Source organism: Tinamus guttatus, unplaced genomic scaffold, assembly GCF_059628265.1.
Source record: "Tinamus guttatus ecotype Peru unplaced genomic scaffold, ASM5962826v1 Tinamus_guttatus_pri_ptg000033l, whole genome shotgun sequence".
NCBI classification, from domain to species: Eukaryota; Metazoa; Chordata; class Aves; order Tinamiformes; family Tinamidae; genus Tinamus; species Tinamus guttatus.
In genome coordinates this window covers 7090568-7115554 of record NW_028288567.1, presented here as the reverse complement: position 1 = coordinate 7115554, position 24987 = coordinate 7090568, and the positions used below count along the sequence as shown (strand labels likewise).

Below are 24987 nucleotides of genomic sequence, written 5' to 3'. Positions count from 1 at the left end.
TGTTTGACTTAGCAAAAAGAATGAAGAAAAACATTTGCTGTGAGATTAATTAACTTGAGAAGTTTTTTCCCTTCACATGCCAGGTTGAGAGACATTTAACACCAATGGCATGACAGAAGTTTAAACTTGTACTGTTCCCATGAAATACTACATGGAAGGTTTCCAGCTACTGAAAATGAGCATTTGCCCATCCTCTTACCCACTTCTGTGTTCCCTACAACAAGTTTGGCATTGGGGTACTGGGATTTGAGGGCCACCAGTTCCTTGAGAGTTGTAGGCTGGATCCACATCACATGCTCGCCTTTGAAACACAGCTGCTTCTGCTGCTTGTTACTCTGAGTCTGCAAAAGTGAAATGAGATGGAGTTCAGACCCTTCATCAAGCCAAGAAGCCCTGCTTCCTGCCCTTGCCTGCTCCAGGCCCAGATTCTACTCAGCTGGGTTATTGACAGGCGCCTGTGAGTCCCCACAACTGTTGGCAGTCAGCCACCCTTTGTTGTTTATCTGCCATTGACAAGGCTCGCTCTCTCATGCTGATAAAAAGCTTTTGCCTCCTGACACTGTCAAGTGCCTGTTGCTGCCACATCTCCTTAGCAAGATCTCCTTTAGCAAGTTCCATCGGCCATGAGTTTTGGCAGGTGCTGTGGCTTCACCATCCCAGAAGTAATGGATTTTCCAATCTCAGCTCCCTGAAACTATGCAAGTCTTTACCACAGCTGAATTTCAATTAGCAGCTAAAATCTGTCTCCTTTCTAATTCCCTTTGCCCAGTGATTGAAGACAAGACTAACATGGCTGCCTCACAGCAACGGCGGGTCAACCTGTAAGCTGGAGAACTTAGAAAAGCAGCAGAGGGGCCCTTTATTTCATTTCTGTAAGACACCAGAAGAGCTATAGCTCATGACACGTTTGGACTGGGGGCTAAAGCTGGTGCAACAGCAGAACTAAATAAAATTTGATTGCTTGTTAAACGTGAAGGAAGTTATAAGTGTGCCATGTCCTAGACTAGACTCCTGGCTGGGACTCTTCTGTGCCATTCAGCATGCAGAGGCAAGGAGGAGAATTAGATCCAAAAAGACAAAAATGAAACAGGGAGAGAATCTAATCTCATGTAACTTTTGATGTCGCTGTGATCTGGTTACTCCCGATTCTTTTCATGTAGAGTGGAGAGAAGCTGATCCTTCTAGAAGGTGGTTTATTTCAAACTTATTCTCAACTACATCCCATAAAATCAAGGGAGAAAAGTAGAAACTAAAGGGAGCAAGCAGTGATTGCAGAGGTTCACACCTGACCTAATAAACTGAAATTCAGGTGTCAGCGATTACTCCATCCCCAGATAGACAGGAATCAGAAAGGAAAACAAACCTGGCACAGGCATGTGTGATGACAAACACAGAGGGCAGGCAGTCAGCTGGGGGAGGCACTTGGCCTGCATGTCCTCTACGCCACCACAGCTGGCAATGGCCTTGTGTAAAACATGGAAGCATTCATGCTCATGTGTCTTGTTTTATCAGCATCCACCTTCTGCACTGCTGTTTCCTCAGGGCAAACACAGTGGGGATCCTCAAACCCAGCATGGAATAATGAAGGCAATGAACTATATATTGTTTCCTTTTAAATTAACTTACCATTAATTCTGGTGGGAAAATTGGCTCCTGTGTAGGATCCAGAGGCTGAAACTCTGAAGGATTGAACAGACTGGAGGACATCATTGCCTATGAAAAAAGAAAACACATAAACACGTGTATTTGAGAGGCAGAGAAGTAAGTTTTCCACAAAAAAAAAAAAAAAAAAGAAAAAAGAAAAAAAGCTAATTATGTCTTCTTTTCTAGTCTTACTGTCTCGTGGAGCAAAGAATGGCAAATATAATGAACAGATGTCACCTGGACAGCATTTCCAGGTTTTCCAGTTAGATTTTTCTGGGGGAAAAAAAAATGTAAGCCTACCTGAACGCACCTGTTTTTGCCAATTAAAAGCAGCATGACTTTCACATTGGTGTACTGAATGACACCAAAATTGCCTCCTCTAAGATAACATCAGCATAATCATCATAAAAGTTATTCCAAACTGCTTTGGATATATACAGTTAAGTGCACAGTTAGATTTTGGCAAAGAGCAAGCAAGATAAAGTCCAAAACAGATGAAATGGAGATCTTCTCTGGAGTTCTTCAAAACCCGCTTGGACACAATCCTGTGCCACGTGCTCTAGGTGACCCTGCGTGTGCAGGGGGGTTGGATTAGATGACCTCTAGAGGTCTCTTCCAAGCTTAACCAGTCTGTGATTCTATGAAATAGAGGAGGATAACAGGTCAGCAGGGCCTTACCACATTGTCTTCTTTTTCGTTCATGCAGCAGCCTGGACCATTGGCTTTTCCTCCACAGCAACTCCCATTCTAAAGAAGAAACAAGCACACTTCAGCTATTCAGCACAAAGTCAAACAATTCCAACTCCTATATCATATCTTGCTCTCCTTTTAGCAAACTCTGAATGATGTTTCATTAATAAACTATTTTGATGAAAGCACTCTATATGACTTTACTTGCTGGAGTATTCCACATGACATTGCTTTGTGGTGAATTCTTTGTTAGGAAGTATGCAATCTCTATTGTATTCTCTTTCTTAATTTCACTTTACATTCATACAACCTTATGCCCTAACTCTCTCTTTTCTTTTCTCTACATAAAACATAAATAAATTATTTCCTATTCATCACTGGACTGCAAAGTTTGGGAAAGAGCATATTGGAGAATTAAATAATTTTGAGATCCATTATCCTTATTTCACAGAAAAAAAATACTGGCTTCCATATCCCAGAAACTAGTAACACATTGCTCAGAGTTGTCCTGTGCAATTTCACAGAAGCATTGCACCTCGTAGTTTCAGAGGGCATGTATTTAGTTCATTATTATAAAAGCTGCATTACAAGTACTAGTCATGCTAATCAGGATATATTTAATGGCAGTATGCTCTAAGACACAGATATTCAAAGCAGCTCAGATGTCTCTGAATAACTTCAATATAGCAGAGACGGGGATGACTTGCATGTCAAAACTATATTAATATTATATTGAAAACTGTGATTATAGCTTTTTTATTCAGCTTACCATGCTATTTTCCTTCTCACTTTGACAGCATCTAGTGCCATTGGCTACTCTCCCACAGCAACCCCAGTCCTAAGAGGACAAAGACAGTTTTCTGAAAAAATGTGCATACTCCAAGGAAATGAAACATAATTTATTCTCTTTGTCAGAGAAGACTATTTCTGAAGCACAAATGGGAGATGGAAGGTGCTGAGTAAATAGTATTTCCTTTGGCCAATGTAAGATAGACTCCTGCAGCCTGTTGGATAGGAAGTAATCAGTTTACACATAGACCTTTTGTTTTGACTCAGAACTACCCAGACCTTTGAGTCAGTGCTCTGGGCCAGCTGCAGCTCTAAGAAAATACCCTGGAAACTGTAAGAGGGGCTAGAATATATAATAAAATACATGGTACTCTATCAGCTTCCAATTGTGTTCAGATTGGGGGAATACCTTAGCCAAATGTGCTTTATACCGAGAGCCTAATAACCCTCAGTAGCTTTCCTCCCAAGTATGTAGCACTTGAAAGTACATAGTCTCTCCTGACCCTTGTGTAAGCTTTTGGTTCCCAAAGCATCCCTTAGTGAGTTCTGCAGCACAGCTATTTGAGGCATGGAAATTCATTTCATTTTGCTTTGCCCTTTAGTAATTTAATTTCATGACAGCTAGTTTTTGTATTGAATTAGGCAGAAAACAGCTGGTATCTGTTCACCTTTCCCCTGACAATCATGATTTTGTAGGCTTCTATCAAAGCTCTCTGTAAACTACTGTATGGGCTATGCAAAACACCCTCCACCTCCATCATCTCTTTTCCAGGCTGAAGAGTCCCAGTCTACTCCATGTTTCTTGTATGGAAGCCATCTTTCCATCGCTGTGAGGCCTGCTGCACTTCTCTTAACCTTTTTCATTTCCACTCTACCTCATGAGAGATAAGAGGACCAGAACTGCATGGAGCAGCCAAGGTGCAGGAGAGCCATGATTTAGATGGCAGCATAAGAGTGTTTTCTGTTTTGTTCTCTACCCTTTGAAATGCAGTTTTGACTGCTCATGAGAAGCTGATGCCTCCATGGAACTGCCTGCCACAACCTTGAGGTCTTGTTCCTGCATGCTAGCAGTCTGCCCAAAATCCAGTATCTTGCCTGGGAAAAGAGGACCACCCTTCCCTCTGGGGATCTCTTTGCATTTTTTCCCTGAACTTCTTTCCATTCTATTCTCCAATCTCTCAGGTCTCTCATGTCTTTCGAAGCCCTTCTGAAATTCCCCTTAATCTGTTTGTTTTCACTACTCAGTGTAGCTCGGTATCATCAGTGAACTTATTTTCCTCACCTCACTGCTCACTCTCTTTTCCAGCTCATACAGGGAGATCTCAAACAGCTCTGCTCCCACGTCAGGTCTCCGCAGAACTCTATCAGTGATCTCCCTCCACTGCAAGGACATTTCCTGCCTTTCAAGCAATTCTTTCATCCATACAGAGATCTTCCTTTTTACCCAGGGCTGCCCACTTTGTTTAAAAGTCTTTGGTAAGACACTGTGCTGAAAACCTGTTAGAAATCCAAGGAAACTACCTTGACTGGGTTTATCAAACAATTGTAATAGATCTTACTTCTCTTGGTATTCTCTTATTCATGAATCTGGATAATGAAATAAAATTAATGGACAGCATTCTGAAGTTCTCCATTTTTGATGCTTACATAGTCCCATGGGTGGCTAGTAATGACTGAAGTAACTGAACATCTACTTTCCTTCACAGCCTTCAGCAATCTTTCTGAAACAAAAGCGCTAGAGAAAACCTATACCAAAGCTTCACACTCTACCATGCTAGTAGCTGAGTGCTGAGCAAGAGCTATGCAGCAGTGACTGCAACTACATTCCAGTGCTATTTCAGTTTGTCTTTCAAGAAAGCAACTGTCCAATCAGATTCCCCATCAGTGCCTGTTTGTGCACTGCACCTTTAACACTCTTTCCACATTAGAGGTCATCTGCAAGCTGTACCATGCAGAGATGCTAAGCTTTTCAGAGACTTACAAAGAAGAATTACAAAGAGTCTGGGAACCATCAAATGGATCTTACTCAAGCACTTTTCTTCATGCAATTACAATGAGAAAATGAATTGGTCTTCCATTATCAATGCATGAAGCATACATAAATGGATCAAGAGGGTTGTAGCATATATATTTCCTTCCTCCTCTCTTCAGTGCCTGGTATATTTGAGTAACAGAGAAAGCCAGTCAGCCTTCCAAACTTACTTTGGCAAATGTCCTGTATCCCTCCAGAATGGGTCTGTATCCTGTACATCGACACAAGTTCCCTGCATTGCAGAGCAAAAGAATAAGTATTTAGTGTTATTTGGCTGAAAACATCTCCTTTTTTAGAGCATTTTATCATGTCTCACAATAACTACTAAAAGGGGAAAAAGAAGATCAAAAATAAAAGGAAATTTTCATGAATATTTTTGCAACAACACTACCATGCTTTTCTGGAAATTTATCTAAAGTAATTTCAATGTTAAATTTAAATAATCTGTCCTATTCATTTACCTCAGTTGTGTGAGTCTAATCAGCATCCAGTGCCCTGAATTACAGACTGCTTTCTTCTGCTTCTGATTTCTTCTCAGGTCACTGCCAGAAGCCTAGTGACAGCTGTAACCTCAGTATTAACAGCAGCCCCTCAGCTGCTTTACACAGTCATATTCTGTCCCACTCCATCGCATACTGCTGAATCACTCCTCTACCTGAGGTTGACTAACCCAGATGCGCCGTCAGCCCTGCAAGTTCTTGGAACCAGTGGCAAACTGCCCTCCACGAGGAGACGTGGAGCCTGTAAGCCCTGCCAGGGACAAGCCACCCTTTTGGTCTGTGTTAAGTCTAGTGGAGTCGTAATCCAAGACTGAGGACATTTGCCACTGCTGCCCTGCAAACAATGAGCAAATGCTTCATACCAGCTGGCTCATCTGTTAGCAGGAAAGCTAGTTCTTTATCTCCTAACAATTGTCTGTCTTTAATGAAATACATTACAAACAAAAGGTGTTCCTCCACTCCATTTGGTGAAGCAGATGTAATGAAAGCACCACAGGTTGCATCCCTGCAGAGTGGAGGGCATTACCTTGGAAAGCATCTTCTATCTCCTCCATTTTGGGTTCAGGTTTGTTCCGAAGCAATGTATACATGGACATGACAATACCTGGAGTGCAAAAGCCACATTGGGACCCATGACTTTTTGCTATTCTCTCCTGGGAAGAAAATTAACAACCATTAGCTCACAACATCACGGTGAGTTCATGGCCCCTACCTATTTGTGTTCCCACAAAACATCAGCTAGAATGACAATCTCACCAAATGTTAAGATATTCTCTCATGAGACGGTGACTTAGTCTTTGAAGAGTACCTCAAAGAAGAGAACATACTGAGAAACTTACATCTAGACTTCAAACTCACAAAGTAACTGAAGATACTTAGCCTCCAGTGATACCAAGAGTTCTCCAGACAAGGATTTCCTAGGCTAGAATCTTGGAGCTATCTGTATAGACCTGAGTTTCAATTTCAAAGTTTAGCTGTTAGAGTCTTCAGATAAGGTAGGAAAAAGAAGACAAGCAAATAAAGGTCACACTAGCTACGATCCATTCACTCATATCTGAATTATTTTTCTCTTTGCTGTTTCCTTTCTCAGACAGAAATTGCCCTCTATCAGAGCTGTGATTAATCAGTTTCCTTTAAAGGAGCAGTATCTCTGGCAACACTGAAATAATTTGCACACAAGAAGCACACTATAACATCTTGTTGGAAAAGCAAGTCTTCACATTCCTGTCACTCCTTCCCACCAAGAATGTTTGGGGTCTCTGCAAACAGAGCTGAACCAAACCTTACTGTGCCACTGCAGGAGCAGAAACCAAGGTCATCCACTATAGGCCATAGCAGAGTCAAAACTAACTCAGATTTCCTGACTCCCAGTCATTATGTAGTTTCACAACATCAGTCTTTCTGGTTCCTGATACAGGTCCTGGATCAAACACAGCTGGGGTGCCCAAGAACCTAAATCATATTAGCAGTTTGGCTAGGACAGCATCAGCTAACTTGATGGGGAAGAACAGAGATGCTGTGCTGAAATGAAAGTTTGATCCCACCACTGAGCCATTCCCACAACTACGGAAGTATGGAAAGTTCCATAAGTATGGAAAGTCAAATTCTCAGCTTTAATATTATGATGGAGGTCCCAGTGTCTTAGAGGAGGCGTAGTTAACGTAAAGGGGGAGAATGGTTTAAAAAAATAATAATTACCAGTATTAATCTTACCTGGGCTGGGTGCAACCGGGACTTTGTGTTTCCTATGCCTTCAACAGTAGTCACAGCTACATGATGCAGGGCACAGATGGGGAAGAGACAAGCATTGGCAGTATAGTGGCTAAAATAATAAATTAAGGTCATTCCACTTGATAGTGCTGCTCAGCAAAGGAAAAGACTCCAAGAGAGCTCGAGGGTACTCAGACCCTAGCAGTAGGCACAACTGAAAAACCTAAGTAGATTTGGTGCATGCATTGCTCCCAAGGCAAATCCCCCAGCAACTGCTCAGCCAAAGCTCCCAAAAACTTCACTTGAAATTCAAATCAAGTATGCACCATAGGATTTGACATAGAAATAGTATCTTTAACCCTCCTCCCTGCATGCACTACAGAACCCATGTAAGCAGTTTAAAGGAGTAGACAACAAATACCAAGATTTTAGGCAACTAGCCTGACCCACTCACGAAGAATGCTTGTGTAAGAGGAAGAAGCTCTTGGCCTTTTATCTAGGAAATCATCTGGATGGTACACATGGAGAAGACATCCAAACTAATGGTGAAATGGAGTAATGTTGCCAATATTTTTATAGAAACTATTTTATTTCTTTTCTATCAAGACAGAAAGAATGACCTTAAAATATCCTATTTGAAGCCATATTGTTAAGTAGAACAAAGTCAGATGATCCCAAGTTAAATCATCTCCAAGTGTTATTCCAAGTTTATATCAAGATCTGTTTTTCTATTCCGCACAGAGGGGAAAAAAAACAGTTATATACACTCCTGTCCCATCCTCCCTCTTCATTCCCCTCTTTGATTCCATTTCTTTAAATAACTTATTTTTTCATTTATTTATACAGAATAGGAAAAATCTTATGCCTCAAAAAAGTCATTTTGAAAATTACAATGAAAGTAAAGAAATAGTGAATATCTGCTGGCATACAGAAGTCATATTATTCTACTGATCCAACAGCAATAAAGATTTACCACACTAATCATTATTAGCCACCATAGCAAAAAGTTATATTACATTGAAAGTAAGAACATGAAGATTTTCTGGACTGGGAAAAGGCAGACAAGAATGTGTGCTGGGGTCACTGCAGATATTTCAGGACAAGATGAAATAGTCCCTATCAGCATTGTGCAATGCTGGTGGAAAAAATACATTGTTCATAAATTCATCCTTCTGAATTTATGTTCTGAAAATAATAAATTATGTTTTTGGCATAAGTATACATTATATAATTTAAAAAAAAAAAACAGAACTGTGTCTGGAATGCCAAGAACCTGGATCTGTCCCCATTTCATTTCACACTTTGTAGAAGAGTTTGAATTGCAAAGGATACAGGATTTTCTTTCGAAAGGGATCATATTTTGATATCATAACAGTGCAAGCACCACATCCCCCTTCTCCACAGCCTAGTTTGGTTCCACATAGGCCCACTGAGCAAACAGGAATTAAGGAAAACATGAAGAATGTTGGCAGAAGTCCACTCAACAAACAGTTGTGAGTCAGGGTTTAGCAACAAGTCTGGAAAGTGGAGCAATCAGTTCTCTAAATGTTCTCATCAGAAACCAAGGACTTATGTTCTTCTTGCTTAATAAATTGATCTAAGCAAAGTCTGCTGGCATGAGAGCTATCAAATCAACACCCTTAAGTCTAATAATGAGGAAGCCCAGGATCCAGTAGACTCGTTAGAATAAACTACAAGACTTCTCATTTTCTGGACTTGGAGAAGGAAATGAGGTAGGAGACACAACACTCCCAGTGCCTTCTGGGCAGGGCTTGCTCAGCCACAGCCCTGAGACACATGGTGACATCTGCTTCAGTTGCCTTCAACAGGTGCTGCAGGAGCTATACTTGAACTGCTCACAAACTACCTGCAAGAGTCAGTCTGGCCATTCCAGCTTATCTTTTGGCCCCATTTATGGTGACTTGCTGAGCAATGGCTGCTGGGGACAAGGTTCCCATAAAGCCACAGGAGGCTTTTACCCCAGAAGTAGCGAGGAGGCACAGGAGCACTGCACAAATCTCTGGGAATCCCAGAAGTTTTCACACTGGCCTAAGCGGATTCCTCCACAGGTTACAGAACACTTCTCAATCAGGTAGCACTTGAAATATACTGCAAAGGGATGTCAGAAGACAATTCCTCAGGTCACTTCTGCTTTAGGTTCCTTTTCTCATTGGAGGGCAATTAGACCACTTATTTTTAATGAAGTTGTTCAATGCAGAGAGATATTTACAACAGCTGCTATCAGTGGCAGTGGACACATGCCTGTGCATCTGTGTGAAATGATGAATTTAGGCCCGAGGAAAAGCATCAATAGTCACGATACAGGTGACTCAATCTTCACCTCCATTACAATCATTCTGAATGGGATTGTTTCCATATGGCTGTCTATCTACTGCAGCTTGCTTGTGCCATCCAAGGTTTCTCTCAACAATAATGTGGTTCTAACATGCTTTGTCTGACCCTAGCCATCACAAATATTCCTGCAGAAGGATCAGATGGCTTTAAAGAGCTGTCTTCATATGAAACCATTTTCATCCAACATTAATAAGCTTAGATATATAAAGCCAACTGGTGAGAACTGCATGAAAGCAGAAGAGACATACCACTTATTTTCCCCTCTTGAACCTTGTGCACTCAAGCAAAGCCTGAGATAGAGAGTCATATGGCTGCTGATAGTTCTCTTGGAAACTCCAAGGGGGAGCATGATTTACATCCTTCTACTTCTTTCAGATCCCGGACAATAGCTGGAACACAACAGCAAAAGTTAAACAAGTAGGCTTGACTCTTTAAGGGAGACAGTAACACAGATGTGAGTAATCTCATGTGTGGCCATTCACAACTGGTCAGACAAGGACTTGGAAAACATGAAACAATATTACCTACGCTAGTTCCTATAGCAAAACTGGCTCGTGTGTGATGCAAGAGTGAAATGAATCTGCATCCACCTGGGCCCATTCATGCAGCATGCCCACAGCATGTGGTGGAACCCCTGCCTCATTTTGCATACCTGGATCACCCAATATTGCCTGTAATATGCAAGGCATGAGACAATCAAAGTACTGGATAATATTCAGATAATATCCAAAATACAGGATGACATAACAAGCTGCTCAAGTGGCTGTAATGTAATGCAGAACATTCTCTCCTATGCTCTGCACATAAGCTCAAGCACTCGCATAAGCACTCAAGTGACATGCAGAACAGGAAACAATTATGAAATGCTACAGGCATTTAAAGCCTTCTGCAGTTTCTTAGGGCACTGGATACATTTTCTTCGTAGATAGGTCAGTAGAGTTGTTTCTGGGTCCACATTTTGTTCCACTATCTGCAAGAAGGTAAAGCAATTGTTACACATAGAAAGGGTCACAACATATAGGTCAGCTTGGAAGAGGAAGTTCAGACCTACCACTTTTACAAAGCAGGGAGCAGAACCATTGATTATGTTGTCCTCTTACTAGATTCAGAAATAGTGGTCATAGTCCTCCAGTTACAATTTTACTTTGCAATTATTGTGACAGGGAAAAGCATGCATAGCATTCTTTAGATTAGGACTTTTCAGCCATTGCAAAGTGAGGCAAATCCTTAAAAGACACTTCATAGACACTAAGCAGAATTAGCAGTGACTAGAGAGAGAAGGAATCATGTTCTGGACTTGAGTTTTGAATTCCTGAGGGGTAAAAGATAAACATCAAGATATAAACAACATCAATTATAGAATTTGCAGAATAAGTAGCAGAAACCCTAACATAACCAGTACAGGTGCTGCAGGACAGAGAAAGAAGTAGTGGCCTGACTTAAATTTGTCTTTCTTCCCTGGGTAATGTTATACTGATAGATGTTGCATTAGTAGCTATTCTCAATCTGGAATGTGAAATTCTGGCTAAGGAGAAATTCCCTGCATGTTTTAAGGCAGTCCCATTCCACTAATGGACAACATTATTAACAATGATCTATAACATATAAAATTGGATTTTACTTTAACCTTTATCCCATGATCAGAAACCAAAGTTCTATCCAGTTGCTCTAAGTGGCTGCAGAGTTTGTTTTCCTCTTTTGCAGTTATTAATAGGGTGTCAAGAAACATTTCCAAATTTACTGTGTGCAGGAATGTAATCATGTGTTCTTGGCTTTTACAATATGTAAGTCCTAAGTACAGTAGTTACTGTTTATTTAAATTAATCTCTTCCAGTTTTGAAGGGCAAATTGAAACAGAGGTCATTTGTGTAAGCCTTCTTTCTTGTTGATAAGACACCTTCACACCCTCTCTGCTTTCTGCTTCAGTTTTACGCCTTTGACACGTGACAGGGTTATTCTGAAGAGCCAAGGTTCATACTTCCTATTTGAGTCCACATTTCTAAAACCACCTGATAAAGTTGCTGCAACAAAACACAGCCATTTTTGGACATTCCATTTCTGCACTGGGGACAATCTACAAGGCAACAGAATCCCTCTTAGCTTCCTATAAACCATGCAGCTTTCATGTTGCTGCTCTCCATTCCCTTGCCTCCTGGATATACAGAAATCAGTGAGAACCCTCTCCTAACCAGACAGTTCTAAACAAGCACAGAGATCCCTCTGCACTAGTTTGGTAAACAAACACCCTTGAATAGACAATTCCAAAACCATCTATAACTACTAGTCTTCCACTGGCAAAGGAAGGCCTCAAGCATTTCTTAAGCAAGGAGCCTTCCGCAGCAACTCACACCTCTATCAATCTGAGATTCTTCCTCAGGACTGTGCCAATGGCCATTGCAGACCATTTCAAAGCAGTATCCAAAATAGCCAGGCACAGAGAAAACATTTTCTGGACAAAGAATATAGAGATTATTCCATGCTGTGATCAATGAAAATGTCCAAGTTTTCCTGAAAGCACCCAGAAGCTCTATATTATGTACCTGAACTGAGCAATGAAAGGTATAACCACTGAATGGGTATCTTTCAGAAAGTTATAAGTAAATAAGACAACATAGGCCTTAATCGTCATTCAGCAAAGCACTTAAACACTCATCTCCACACACTCTTAATGAAGTACTTGAGGATGTACTTAATCTCAAAGTCAAACGTGTGCTCAAGTTTCTCAGTGAAGTGGCTTTCACTATGCAGAAAAACGTGTCATGAACAGCGCACACTACTGCCCCATGCAAATCAGTGCCTGGCTTCTTACGCCCACGAAGTTATTCTGTTTAGCTAAAGATGTGTAATGCTGGCATTTGGGATCAGAGGGACATAAGGTTAAGAGTTTGGAGGGCATTCTGGATTAAATCAGATCTCACTCAGGAGAGAGCAAGAAGTCAGACTCCTGGTGGGGCAGTGCTTTTTTATGAGTGGCTCTTGTTGACCCCAGAACTAAGAGCTTTTTAATGCTCCAGCCTTTTGTCCCTTTTTTGCTGATGCTGGTTTTGTCCTCCAACATATCATTCTCCCCAGTGTGTGTTACACTCACCTACTGTGATTTGTTCTTAAAATATTTTAAAACTCTGTGGGTGGGGACAACATCTTCTCTTGTTTGATGCCCAGATCAACATGATTCACAGCTCAGTATCTAATCCATCAAAACAATTCCTGCACACCCCCGCAGTGTCCATATACAGATGGAAATTGAATTATGCCCAATGGCTTCAGTGGGAGTAAGATCAGTGTGCTTAGATATTACAATTAAAGAAAAAAATCCTCTTTGCAAAATCACTTAAAAAACCCACAAAGGTCATATATTGACAGCTTCATTTCTTCGGCCTCAAAAGCGTGGATTTTACTGCATGTGGTAGCTTAAATATTAATCAAATGCATGAAAAAAAAAACTATAGGAAATGTTATGAGGACACTGATAGTGAAATGACTCTGAAAACATGTTCTGTCCTGTTGTGTTTGTACTGCACATGTATTGTCTCCTGTTTCTGGGACTCTCTAATACTCAGACCAACTCAGCAGGAGTCCGGCCTAACCGTACCGCTCTTCAAGCACTGAAGAGAACAAGTTCCTAACTGATGCTCTACACTTACAGCCTTTGAGCTGATCCAGAAAGGCGTTGAGCTCACTTCTCCATGATTTCAGAAATTGGTTTGACTTGGTCTGACCACTATGCACAACATAGCGCAAACAAAAAATATTTACAGAGATCCAGGTTTTGTATCTTTTCTGTCTGCCTTTCATTAATTCAAATGACTTTGCATTTGCCACATAAAACATCATATCTAAATTACTAAATTATTCCCAGAAAGTTAAATAAATAATTTCCAATGTAAAATAAAAGTAGCTGAGCAAAGTCTGCAAATAACCGCAGACACCTTCCTACTTTATTCCACAGGCTTTAGAAGGGGTCTAATACGGCTTCCAGCTGAGATTCTCTCTTAATATTCAGTATACATATGGAAATATTGACTCTAGATGTTTGAATTAAAATTATATGCTACATGTGGATGAGACAGCCTTGCCAGCTGAGGAAAACAAACGTTGCTACTATTAACTGCAAGTTGTGTGTGTTGCTTTCTAGTCTGGCAAGGCTATCAAGATAACTTTGTGCGGCATGTGTGCCAAACTTCATGTCCAGTGAAGTAAACAGGCGCTTAAAATAAACAATTCTGAATGCGAAGTATGCTCAGCTGTTCTGAAGAGACATTTTCTGGACAACGTTACAGGCTGGGCTAATGCAAGGAAATAGAAGTCATTGCCATGAATGTCCCTATCTTATCAGCCATCTCTTGTCGTGCATTTCTGTATCGGCAGCCCGTTGGCAATGTCAAGCTGTCACAGACTCGCACAGCAGTAACCTTTCCCATTGACCGGGTACATTGTCAGGGCACTGCACACTCCAGGAAACCCTTTCCTGCCTGGTCAGGCAGAGCCCGCTTCTTTGCTGGCATTGCTGATTCCAGCAGGGAACGATGTTGATACAGCCTTGCCACGTAGAATTGGCAGGTACTGCTGGTGGCATTAACGGTTCCCAGTGGCTTTTTAACAGAGAAGTGCCAAGAGGATATTGTGATAAGCCCTTTTTGCATGCACAAGGCCAGCTCCAAGGTGAGGCTGTTGTAAACAAGAAAAAAGGTTGTAAACAAGGTTCCATAAAAAGCACTGAAATGCAAGGAGAGAGAGACCATTCCCGGCATGAGCTTTAACTCCAGGACACAGTAAGAACAGGCGGTAGATGGTCCTGCCAAGCATGGCATACTAAAAGTAAGGAGTCACCTTCTGCTGGCAGTCTTTGTGGGTCAACATGGTGCTTTCATCCTTCACCGCTCACCCCACAACCCTAAATGAAGGAACAGCCCCACAGAACAACTTCTGTGCAACTCAGTCCCTTTTCTTCTGTTGTATGCCTAATATATAGATTCAGATGTTAGGCCAAGAGTTTCCATCAGGAATAAGGGTTTTCTACTGTTTTACGCAGAGCAACACGCCTGTAATACCTGACCACCAAGTGATGCCAAAACACCTGCTGTAAAGGTATTTAAGAGATTTATTTATTTATAAACTCTTCACACCTGCAATGAGAATATATTGGTTTTAAATCTAAGCTAATCTGACATTGGAATTACAACTCTCTTGCATTAGAGTATATCAGAAAAACAAAACAAGATAGAATACTTGGCCTGTGATGAGACCTGGACTGTCCAACATTTTTGTGGCACCTCCTCACTGCAAGTCTCCAAAAGCTCCCAGTTTACCCTTTCAAAATTAGGGTATACCTGAAGCCACTAAAAATCCCAAAGAAAGAAAGCAGAAGAGGTTAAAGATGTCACCTGTGCCCCTACCACAGAAGGAAATTCATCACGTGAAATGCACAGATCACCTTGTGTCACTGCCTCACCACCTCAATGATCAGACTTCATTAGCTAGCTATGATTAACCTGGACCTTCAGTTTTCACCTCTGTTTAGAAACCATGAACAGCCGATCTATGAGTTAATGTTGACATGTGAACCATTAATCATACCTGTAAGCAAAGCTCCAGGACTTGTCCTTTAGGAAAGCTCAGAACCAGGTCTGGCTGCTACGTGAGTATTACACTCAAGCTCCCTTTGGATCACTTATAACCTGTATTCTTCAGCTAACTACTGATGCTTAAATAAAAAAAGGCTTTGACATCAAATGATCTAGCACTTTTGAAAGTTCAGATTCCAACCAAATTTGAGATGCAAATTTGAAACACCTGAATTTGAACACCTGAAACACCTTGCCTATTTAATACAGAAACAATCCTATCCACATTTATAAATGATTAAATTTAGCACTAAAGACTCACAAAAGCAAAAATGGTAAGAATCCTATACCAGGCTGCAGGGCAACCAAATCACCCTTGTGATTCCTCAAGGGACTGAAGTACTAATCCTCTAGTCCAAACAATTCTGCACATGATCTGTCCCTGAGCAGTGCACAGAAAGGTCTGCACACTCTTGGCTCCACAGTACACAGCAAATATGCAATCCTCCCCCTTTCCAAATTTCCCAGTTGGCAACTGCTATGGCGCAAATTTGCCTGTTCTGACATATCTATAGAAGGGGAGAGAGGCAGGGCAAGATTTACATTGAGCTGAGTGCACAAACAGAACCAGCTTGTAGTTTGAAAAAGAAACAACCTTGACTTATTTCAAGTTGTTGGAGAACAGAGGCATCCTTGACTTGCTACAAGTTGCTGCAGATGAGAGGCTGAAAGGATAGTTAGGGAAACCAGAGCAGAAAAAAGGCGTTCTGGGAGAAACTGCGCAAAGACATCCAGCTGGTGCAAGAATTGCCCTCTTCTCTGACACAGTCACTTCTTACGCAGAAGTGACTCCTTGTACACAAGCGTGGGATTTCTTAGTCCCAACTGTCAGCAATTGATCCATGTGATACTTTCATTTTTAGGAAATGCAAAGCTATCAGTTTTCAGGTTTTGATTTGTGGAAATGGAACAAATGTTTTACTTGAATTCCTTTTTAAAAATCAAAAGTCAGAATTACTTACTGAATGTATGGATGCTTATATTTGAGTTACATTTTTCAGGTCAGCTCTAATTATTTCAATTACGTCTAGTAGAGACGTCTGCATTCAGTCAGTGCACCTTTATTTAAAATAAGTTGCCTTAGAATTGTGGTGAATTGTTACAAACAAAAGGCAAACATCAAGTTATATAGTTATGTTACTTTCTGAATATTTCACAAATAACTCCAAGAAGGGAGAAAAAAATCACTTAGCAAAGCAATAAATAATTTTCACGATTTAATATTTCAAAGTCATCATGGCAAGTGTGCTGATACTGGAAAACTTCAGAGGAAGAAAAGATGACTAAACAAAAAAATGATCAATGCAAAACTTGGAAGAAGCAGAAGAGAAAGCTGGGAAGCTTCCTTACCTTTTTACCATTCACAAAGAAGACAAGCTCATCCCCTGCCCTTTCAGGAGCCATCCTGCACACTTCCCAAAAATTCGCTCAAGCAGGGTCACAGATCAGCCCTCTGAGAGCAGCCCTATGGAAGGTGAGCACCGGCGACGCAAAGACAAGTAACGCGAGCCCGTCTTAACGTTTGACTTGATTTCCACATCAGCACCCTGCAAACCCCGTATTTTATAAGAGCCACCACGGAGGCGTGCCAGCTGCCTTTGGTTGGTGCTCCTGCCTGCAGCAGCTGTGACAGAAAAGGAGTGGGACCGAGCAAAGTGACCCGCCTCCTTTTATAAAGCACGGGATTGACTTGAATCACCCCTCAGTGGCGTTCCCTCGGAGGCGCTGCCAGCACGGGGCACTCCGAACGTGCCACTGCTGCGGCTGCCAGGAGCGCGCGCCGCTTAGCAGCGCGGCGCGAGTGCTGGGGAGGGGGCAATTCTCCTGGCGCCCATCCCTGGGTATCGGCAGGTTCTCCTCTTTCCCTTCTCACTGTCATCCACCCACTGCACAGCTCTTTCTCCTGGGAGCACCTCCTCATTTAAAGGACTCCTCCACCTCTGCATGTTAGCTACTGGAGTGCCTGCAAGCCCGTTTCCCCATTTATCCTTAGAGTTTTAAAGCTACAAAGCTTTTCACTTGTGAGGAGATAATTTAAACATATACGTATTCTTCCAGATACAAGCAGTTCCAAAGAACTGACACTCTGATCCAGCACCTCAGAGGAGGTGCTGTGCTTAGACCATGTTTCCACTGGGCTTTTAAACCCTTTGGGCTTACCTTTTTTGGCAGAATCCTCATATCCTCAATCTTACGTGCCAGTTAAACACAGAGGAAAAAAAATTCTTTAAAGAATTTTTGTCTTTTTTTCCTATTGGTGGTTCTTTCTTGCTTCTCCATTATGCAACCCTACATCTCACACTGTTTAAATCTTTCTGATTTGTAGTCCAAAACTGTTGCAGAAGTGTCCACAGACTGTATTCCTGATGTGCACTATTTTCATGAGACATCCAAGCTCTTAGTTCCTGCTTGACATTCCTCCACAAAATTCCATGATTCTAAAGTGTCATGGAAGGTCCCTAGGGCTGTAGCTAAACCTGCCAGCTCCATTTTGATTTTTGTGATATTGACTTCTTTCTCCAGCATGCCAGGCTTACTAGTTTTGACTAGTTTTAGGCTTTCCTTGAAATATCCCTGGAATGGCACTACATCTAACTCTTTCTGCTACTAACATCTCCAACCATAAAGCAAAAAAACCTAATTAAATTACCATTCCAGGAGCAGACTTTCCTTCAGTAGTGTGGCAATTTGTCACTGCCAACACAATATGCAGATTATTTTTAACCAGCTTTTATCTTCAGGACCTGTATCACAATAAACTAATTTATAACAAACTGTCAGTCATTGTCTCAGCACTGATTTATGGGCACTCAGTTTGCTGAAAATATAGCCCAAAGCAAACTCGTGCCTAAGACCCTTTCCAGGAAATGCAGGTAAAATCTGCTGCAGCAGGTTTTTATAAACTAACCATAAGCACAGGCTGTCTTGGTCTACATTTGCAGTCATGTTTGCATAGCTGGACCAGTGCTGACACCTATTGTTTGGCACCTCCCACTTCGTTGCATAAGGACATTAGAGAGAAAAAAAAAAAAAAAAACTCCAGGAAATATGCAACTCAGTCGCTCTATATCTGTGTGCAAATCTACACGTCCACTACGATCACGTACCAAGCATCAATCTCAGAATCAGTGTACACAAGTTTAATACTTGTAAAGAGTTTTGCAACATTTTAACTAACAATTATTAGTCATAACTACAGGTAACGTTACAGCAATCTTTAAACTAGCCATTATTGTATTAACATCAAAATCAGACATGTTGTTTCCTAACCCATATTTTTCAAAATGCAAGATGCTATTCATAGGTTTAAAGAACACCTGTAATCATATAATATCTTGTTGAAGTAATTCCTCTACTTCTAAACTAACAACCAATATCTTATGATGGTCCACAGTGATGTTGCCTTTCAACCACCCATCTACTATATGCATAATATATATGTGGAAAGAAATATATGTGTGAGTGAGCTATTTACACGATAGAGATCACAGTGTAATATAAACATTCAGATCTTATTTCAAATGTCATTGATCACACAAGTACAAACTTCTTTGTTTTTCACCACCCTGATGGGATAGTCTATTGCTATTATACCCATTTCACAGACAGAGAAATGGGACACTCAAAACAAGCCAAAGCTTTGAAATCATAGAATCATAGAATGCTTAAGGTTGGAAGGGACCTCTAGAGGTCATCTAGTCCAATCCCCCTGCACACACAGGGTCACCTAGAGCACGTGGCATCCAAGCGGGTTTTGAAGATCTCCAGGGAGAGAGATTCCACAACCTCTCTGGGCAGCCTGTTCCAGCACTCTGTCACCCTTACTGTTAAGAAATTTTTCCCTAAGTTCCTGTGGAACTTTTGGTGCTTCAGTTTGTGGCTATTACCTCTAGTTCTGTCAGTGGCCACCACTGAAAAGAGACCATCCCCATCCTCTTCACTCCTTCCCTTGAGATACTTATAGACACTGATTAGATCCCCTCTCAGCCTTCTCTTCTCCAGGCTGAACAGGCCCAGCTCCCTCAGCCTCTCCTCACAGGGCAGATGTTCCAGGCCCCTGATCATCCTTGTAGCTCTGCGCTGGACTCTCTCCAGCAGCTCCACATCCCTCTTGTACTGTAGAGCCCAGAACTGGACACAGTACTCCAGATGCAGCCTCACCAGGGCTGAGTAGAGGGGCAGGATCACCTCCCTCGACCTGCTGGAGATGCTCTTCTTAATGCAGCCCAGGATCCCATTGGCCTTCTTGGCCAATGTGCCCACGAGGGCACACTGCTGCCTCATGGTCAACTTGTCATCCACCATGACACCCAGGTCTTTCTCCGCAGAGCTGCTCTCCAGAAGGTTAGTCCCCAGCCTGTACTGGTGTCTGGGGTTATTCCTCCCCAGGTGCAGGACCTTGCACTTGGCCTTGTTGAATTGCATGAGGTTTTTTGCCAACCAGTTGTCCAGTCTGTCCAGGTCCCTCTGGATGGCAGCACAGCCCTCTGGGGTATCGGCTACTCCTCCCAGTTTGGTATCATCAGCAAACTTGCTGAGGGAGCACTCTGTGCCTTCATCCAGGTCATTGATGAATAAATTGAACAGGACTGGACCAAGGACTGACCCCTGGGGGACCCCGCTAGCTACAGGCCTCCAACTAGACTCGGCACCACTGATCACTACCCTCCGAGTTCTGCATCTTAGACATTTTCTGAAAAACCCACTCCAAATAGTGCAGTTCCCAGAAATAACACTGCAAAAAGAGGGCAGGGGGGAAGGGGAGAGGGAGGAAAGTGATAAAACAAACAACAACAACATCTTTGATACATCAAGCACAAATTTGTTACAAGCCAAGTTATTCTGGATTTACCAGTCAGGAGAAGTCTAACAGGTTCCAGATTTTAGAAGTTATCCCTTTGACCATCCATAATGCAGATGCAGACAGGTTTATTTTAGAAGTTCAGATTTCCCTGCAGTCTCACTCACTTATTGAGGAACTCAGAAAGCAGTTAATGTATTAGTCAAGAAGAAAAATGAAGTTGGCTTTTCTCATTCTGACTGGTTAATCCTGCAGATCTAGCTGTTGCAATCATAATGACAAATTGTCCTGCAGGTGATTGCTCTGACTGATGATATGCGTAGCTCAATAAATACACCAAAATTTATGGAAACACAGTTCTTGCCCTAAGGAGTTCACCGCCTGAATTAGGCAAATGTATTAAAGTGCAACAACGTGCAGAGACCGGAGGTAACGAAGGAAAGGATTAAAACAAACAAAGGTGAGGTGATCTCACATTCCTCCTGTGGAAGATAAGAGGGCAGCTCAGAAAGGGATTTTGAGGGGAGGGGATTCAAGAAATGCAGTTTGGAGATCATAAAAAAAAAAATAATAAAAAAAGGGGGCGGCAAAGTCCCCAGCTATCCAGCTTCCAGTATTTTCACATTAACTCACTGTGCCTCCTCACCCTTTCTAGTAGGTAGTCTACCTCCAGAAGTTTATTAGTTAGCCACTGCTGCTAAAATATAGGACTAGCCTCTTGAACTATAAAAGGTTGTTTTCATAAGATCTGGAGATCTCTCTTCGGTTGGTGTAGGCGCCCTTTGCGAAAGCGTGACTGCAGTGGCAGTCAGTTTTCAGGGATCTTAGGAGGTCTTAAGTCCAACCTCCTGCTCAGTGCAGGGTCAGCTATGAAATCAGACCAGGCTACTCAGGGCTTAATGTACTGCATCGCTTTTACTCTATGAAGCCTCCTTTTCAGAGCATGAACTATTAGTGGTCCTGTTACTTTGTCATGAATGTTCTTTGTAGAATAGGCTCCCAAATTAGATGGATCTTTGATCTGATCCAACAGTGTTATTCTCACATTATTAGTAAAGCCCCCCAAAATTGTCAAAGTATAACCTTTTCAGGGCCATAATACAGACATAAGGCTAATTTTCCTTTGGAGGAACAACAAATCCTTAAAACTGATCTAGTAGCATCAAAGTAATGTTTTCCTTTTTTAAAAAGGTACTTCCCAGGGTACCAAGTTCATATACTTCACGTGCTCTACAATGAGGTGTCAAAATTTCTTTACGGTTACAAATTCAGGTTTGAAAAAAAAAAAAAAAAAAAAAAAAAAAAAAGATCCTAGTCACAAAACAAACTGGAGATCCTCACAAGGACTGTAAGTAGCCCATTATTAATGAATCAGTAATAGTTTTGTGCCCAGGTTGTAATTGTATGGATATTAACCTTTCATGATTTACAATCTCTGCACTTGCATTTGCATATGGGCGGAGTTTAATTATAGCTCTTTTACTAGTCCCAGCACACTGCTTCTTCTGGCAGGAAGAAGAAAAGGCAGAATTAACTAACTTTGTTCTCCTCTTGTTGAGGAGTTTTGGTTGTCACTAGTTTTCAGAACGGTTATCAGGAAAGCAAACATTTTTAAGTGATTTCCAGTTTTCTTCTTTCATAACCTAGTTTCAGCACATCAGATGAAATGTTTCAGATACGTAGCCTGAAGAACATCTTTTTATTCAAGCAGACTTGTCCATCTGTGCTCCATGCCCTCATTAGTAGGCTCTTCACCAGCAACTAACTTGACCCCTATCACTTGTCTGAGAAGGGAGAAGTTTCAGACCAAAAAAAAGTCCAACTGTCTAGCCAGATATTTTAATCTGTCTTCACTGCCTTTCTTCCTCTTCATCTGCAGATATTCTGAAAGTATCTGTTGTCTTTACTCATTATAAGCCTGTCCCAAAGTAAACCAGAAGGATAGAGCCACAGTCCAATGAAACAAATAAGTAAAAATATAAGAGGTAGTTTCCATGGCTAGTTTTAATAATACATGGTTAATTTTCACTAGTTTTCTTCCTTGCATGAAAGTGTCCATACAGAGGTCTTTACTTAAGGCTTGCATGTTTTTAAAGCATTTTCTGTCTGTCCACAGTGTGCTTCCAGGCAGAGATCAGCTGCACATTTATTTTATAGAATGTAGTATTTCGATACACAGTTTGTTCAAAAGCCAAAAAAAAAAAAAACCTCTACAGCTTCTTCTGCTAACAAACAAGGCTTCTGAAATCTAACTAACATCCCCTTTAGATTCGTTGTAAACGATATCATGCATCTAACTGCTCTATTGAGGAAAGATTGGCATGCCAAAAGCTTTCATGCATTCACCAACTATATAAATCTGTCTAAAGAAAACATTACCTCTCTTCACAAACCTGCCTAATCAGGCTTAGGCATCCTAGTGCACTGAGAATTTCCTTCTAGCTCCAAACTAGTCATTTCTGTCATTAAGATGACTGAAAGCTGCCAATAGAGTAGATAAGCCTGGCAAGTCAGCCCCCAAAGAGAATTTCAGAAGGTGTTTGATTTCAGCATAACACAGGATGACAAACATGTTCATCACTGAACAGGCTAGTTTTTCAAAATTACAGCCACCACGGTCATCTTGGATCTCCCTAAGCTGTCTTGACTTCTCTTCAAAACAAAACTTTGCTAAATAGATTTCTACTGAATAATACTAACAGACAATAAACATACATCAGAAAAGAAAAACACTATTGAAAATTCATGGACTGTGTTGGCTTAAAAATAAATGTCATAAACTGAGCATGAAACACGGTGTAAAGTAGAAAGGCCATAAATATTATAGCAGTGAGATTTGAAAACATCCTCCTAACCAAAGCAATGAATGAAAGAAGTAAACTATATAGTGAATGAAAGATTAACTGCATTCAAGATGAACCTTGACCAGTTTACAAAGTGCATAATAAAATGTCATACCCACATTACAAGAGTTGAAATTTTAATCACTGATTAAAATTTCATGTTTCCTTTCCAATTTTAACTCATGCCCAAAAGCCTTATTTTCTTTTTTCATCTTCCTGGTATCCTGCAGTCCCATTTAAAAATCAGAAAATTCCTTTGCATTCCCAAAATTCCTTTATTAAAATTTTGAAAGGGAAGAGAGCTAACTGTATTAAAAAAAAAAAAAAAAAAAAAAGGAGGAATGTGTATCTTAGTCTATGAGCTCTCATAAAATAAATTCTTAATTTCACTCATTTCTGACATAAGAAAAAGAATTCCCTTTTAAGACTTTCTGCTTTCGGTAACAAATTTTATGCCTAATTATAGGTTATGCCCACATATAGACAGCACTGAGCAGAACACTCTCCTAATCTTTTAGGATTAGGAAGGGCACATTTACCTCTCATTTTGAGAATTCATTTGGAAGCCAGTTTAAAAAAAATAATAATAATGCATTTCTTCCATTCCTTCTTTTTAAGGGTCTTGTGAGTGTTGAATTTACAGATCCAAACATTTCTAATCATTTACTGTGATTGCCCCTAGCACCATCCGATGACAAATCGAACAGTTTTCATTCTCCATTTCATTACTGGAGATGTTTCCATCTTTACAAAGAACATGGTGTTCCCTACTGTCTTCTGGCATCTTCCTTTGTTTTATATCTGAATACAAAAGATAAAGCTTTCCTGGGCTGGGGGATGGTTACTCTGAATGAGAACTTCAAGCAGAGAAAATGAGGTTCTGAGAGATTTACTAGGACCAAACAAATGCAAGGCTATTGCAATAAAGTGTCCAACATCGCTAATGTAGTCACATAACATAAGATCAAATGTTTCTGTAGGTGATGTATCTTTTATGATACATGATCAACAATTGGTTAATTAAGATGGGCTTTAACCAAACACAACTTAGAAAATGTCAAAATCAAATAAGGCATTGTACAAAGAAGCGTATAAGAATTCTCAAAGATACTTCCCTGAGATAAGAGCAATGTGCACCCTGATGGCCAACAAAGGAGGAGGAAATTTGAGGGGGACTAGTGTGAAGAAAAGTTTTCCACCACATGCAAGCTGCTGCATATTCCACACCTTACAGAAGATTAGGCACAAAAGCACAAACAGCAAACTGCGCTGAAGGTTGACATCACACAATAACAGGTAGGATTCTAGCATCCTTGCTTCAATATGGTATGTTCATCAGTTCTCTTTATTCTGGTGAATTTATCTACTGCATTGTTCTGCTAATATACACATGTGTTCATGGATCCTTTAAAAAAAAAAAAAAAAAAAACTTAGCCCACCCAGTCCTAAATCCACCTATCATCAGCCGTTCCTGTTATGACAGTGAAGGAGATGAGCCAAGAAGGAGGCCCAGATCTACTAGTCTACTTGCCACATCAGAGGACAGTCAGGCTCTGCTCGACCATTTCCATTTCAGACCAAGCAGCTATGGATGAAGAGAAAAATCATAGTCCAGCAGAACACACATAATGTCAAGAAGCCATAGGAAATTAGATACAGGATGATTATTTTAGAATCAGCCAAAAAAAAAAAGAGGGGAGGAGGGAGGTAGGTAGGCTCTCTCTATAATCTATTCTGTCAGTTACATTTTATTCCTCAAAGGACAGGATTCATTCCCAATATTTGCCCTCCTTTAATGAAAAGCAGGCCATAATCAAGCTGTTTTCAACCCCCAGTTTAACCCACCTACTGTAGTGGATCCACTCATGAAAGTATGGAGACTGTTCAATACCTCACTTGTACTAAAGGGGCATTTTCAGTTATCTTTTCAGTTATCTTAGTTGTTTAAAACTACCATCTAGAATATTTAAGATTTATTAAAATGTCCTTTGAACAGAAG

The 24987-nt window shown here is 40.9% G+C and overlaps 1 protein-coding gene across 1 annotated transcript in view; it reads right to left on the bottom strand.

The window, feature by feature from the left end:
- The window catches only part of XDH (xanthine dehydrogenase), a 45725-nt gene extending 28944 nt beyond the window's left edge, over positions 1-16781 (bottom strand). The window contains exons 1-10 of the mRNA XM_010217995.2: positions 16695-16781; positions 10633-10690; positions 8698-8794; positions 7369-7477; positions 6182-6308; positions 5326-5387; positions 3104-3172; positions 2323-2391; positions 1627-1713; positions 200-341 (exon numbers count right to left, since the gene is read on the bottom strand). Coding sequence (XP_010216297.2) covers positions 200-341; positions 1627-1713; positions 2323-2391; positions 3104-3172; positions 5326-5387; positions 6182-6308; positions 7369-7477; positions 8698-8794; positions 10633-10690; positions 16695-16748 — 874 coding nt within the window. The 5' untranslated portion in view covers positions 16749-16781. The remainder of the gene's footprint in view (positions 1-199; positions 342-1626; positions 1714-2322; positions 2392-3103; positions 3173-5325; positions 5388-6181; positions 6309-7368; positions 7478-8697; positions 8795-10632; positions 10691-16694) is intronic.
- Between the last annotated feature and the right edge of the window lie 8206 nt (positions 16782-24987).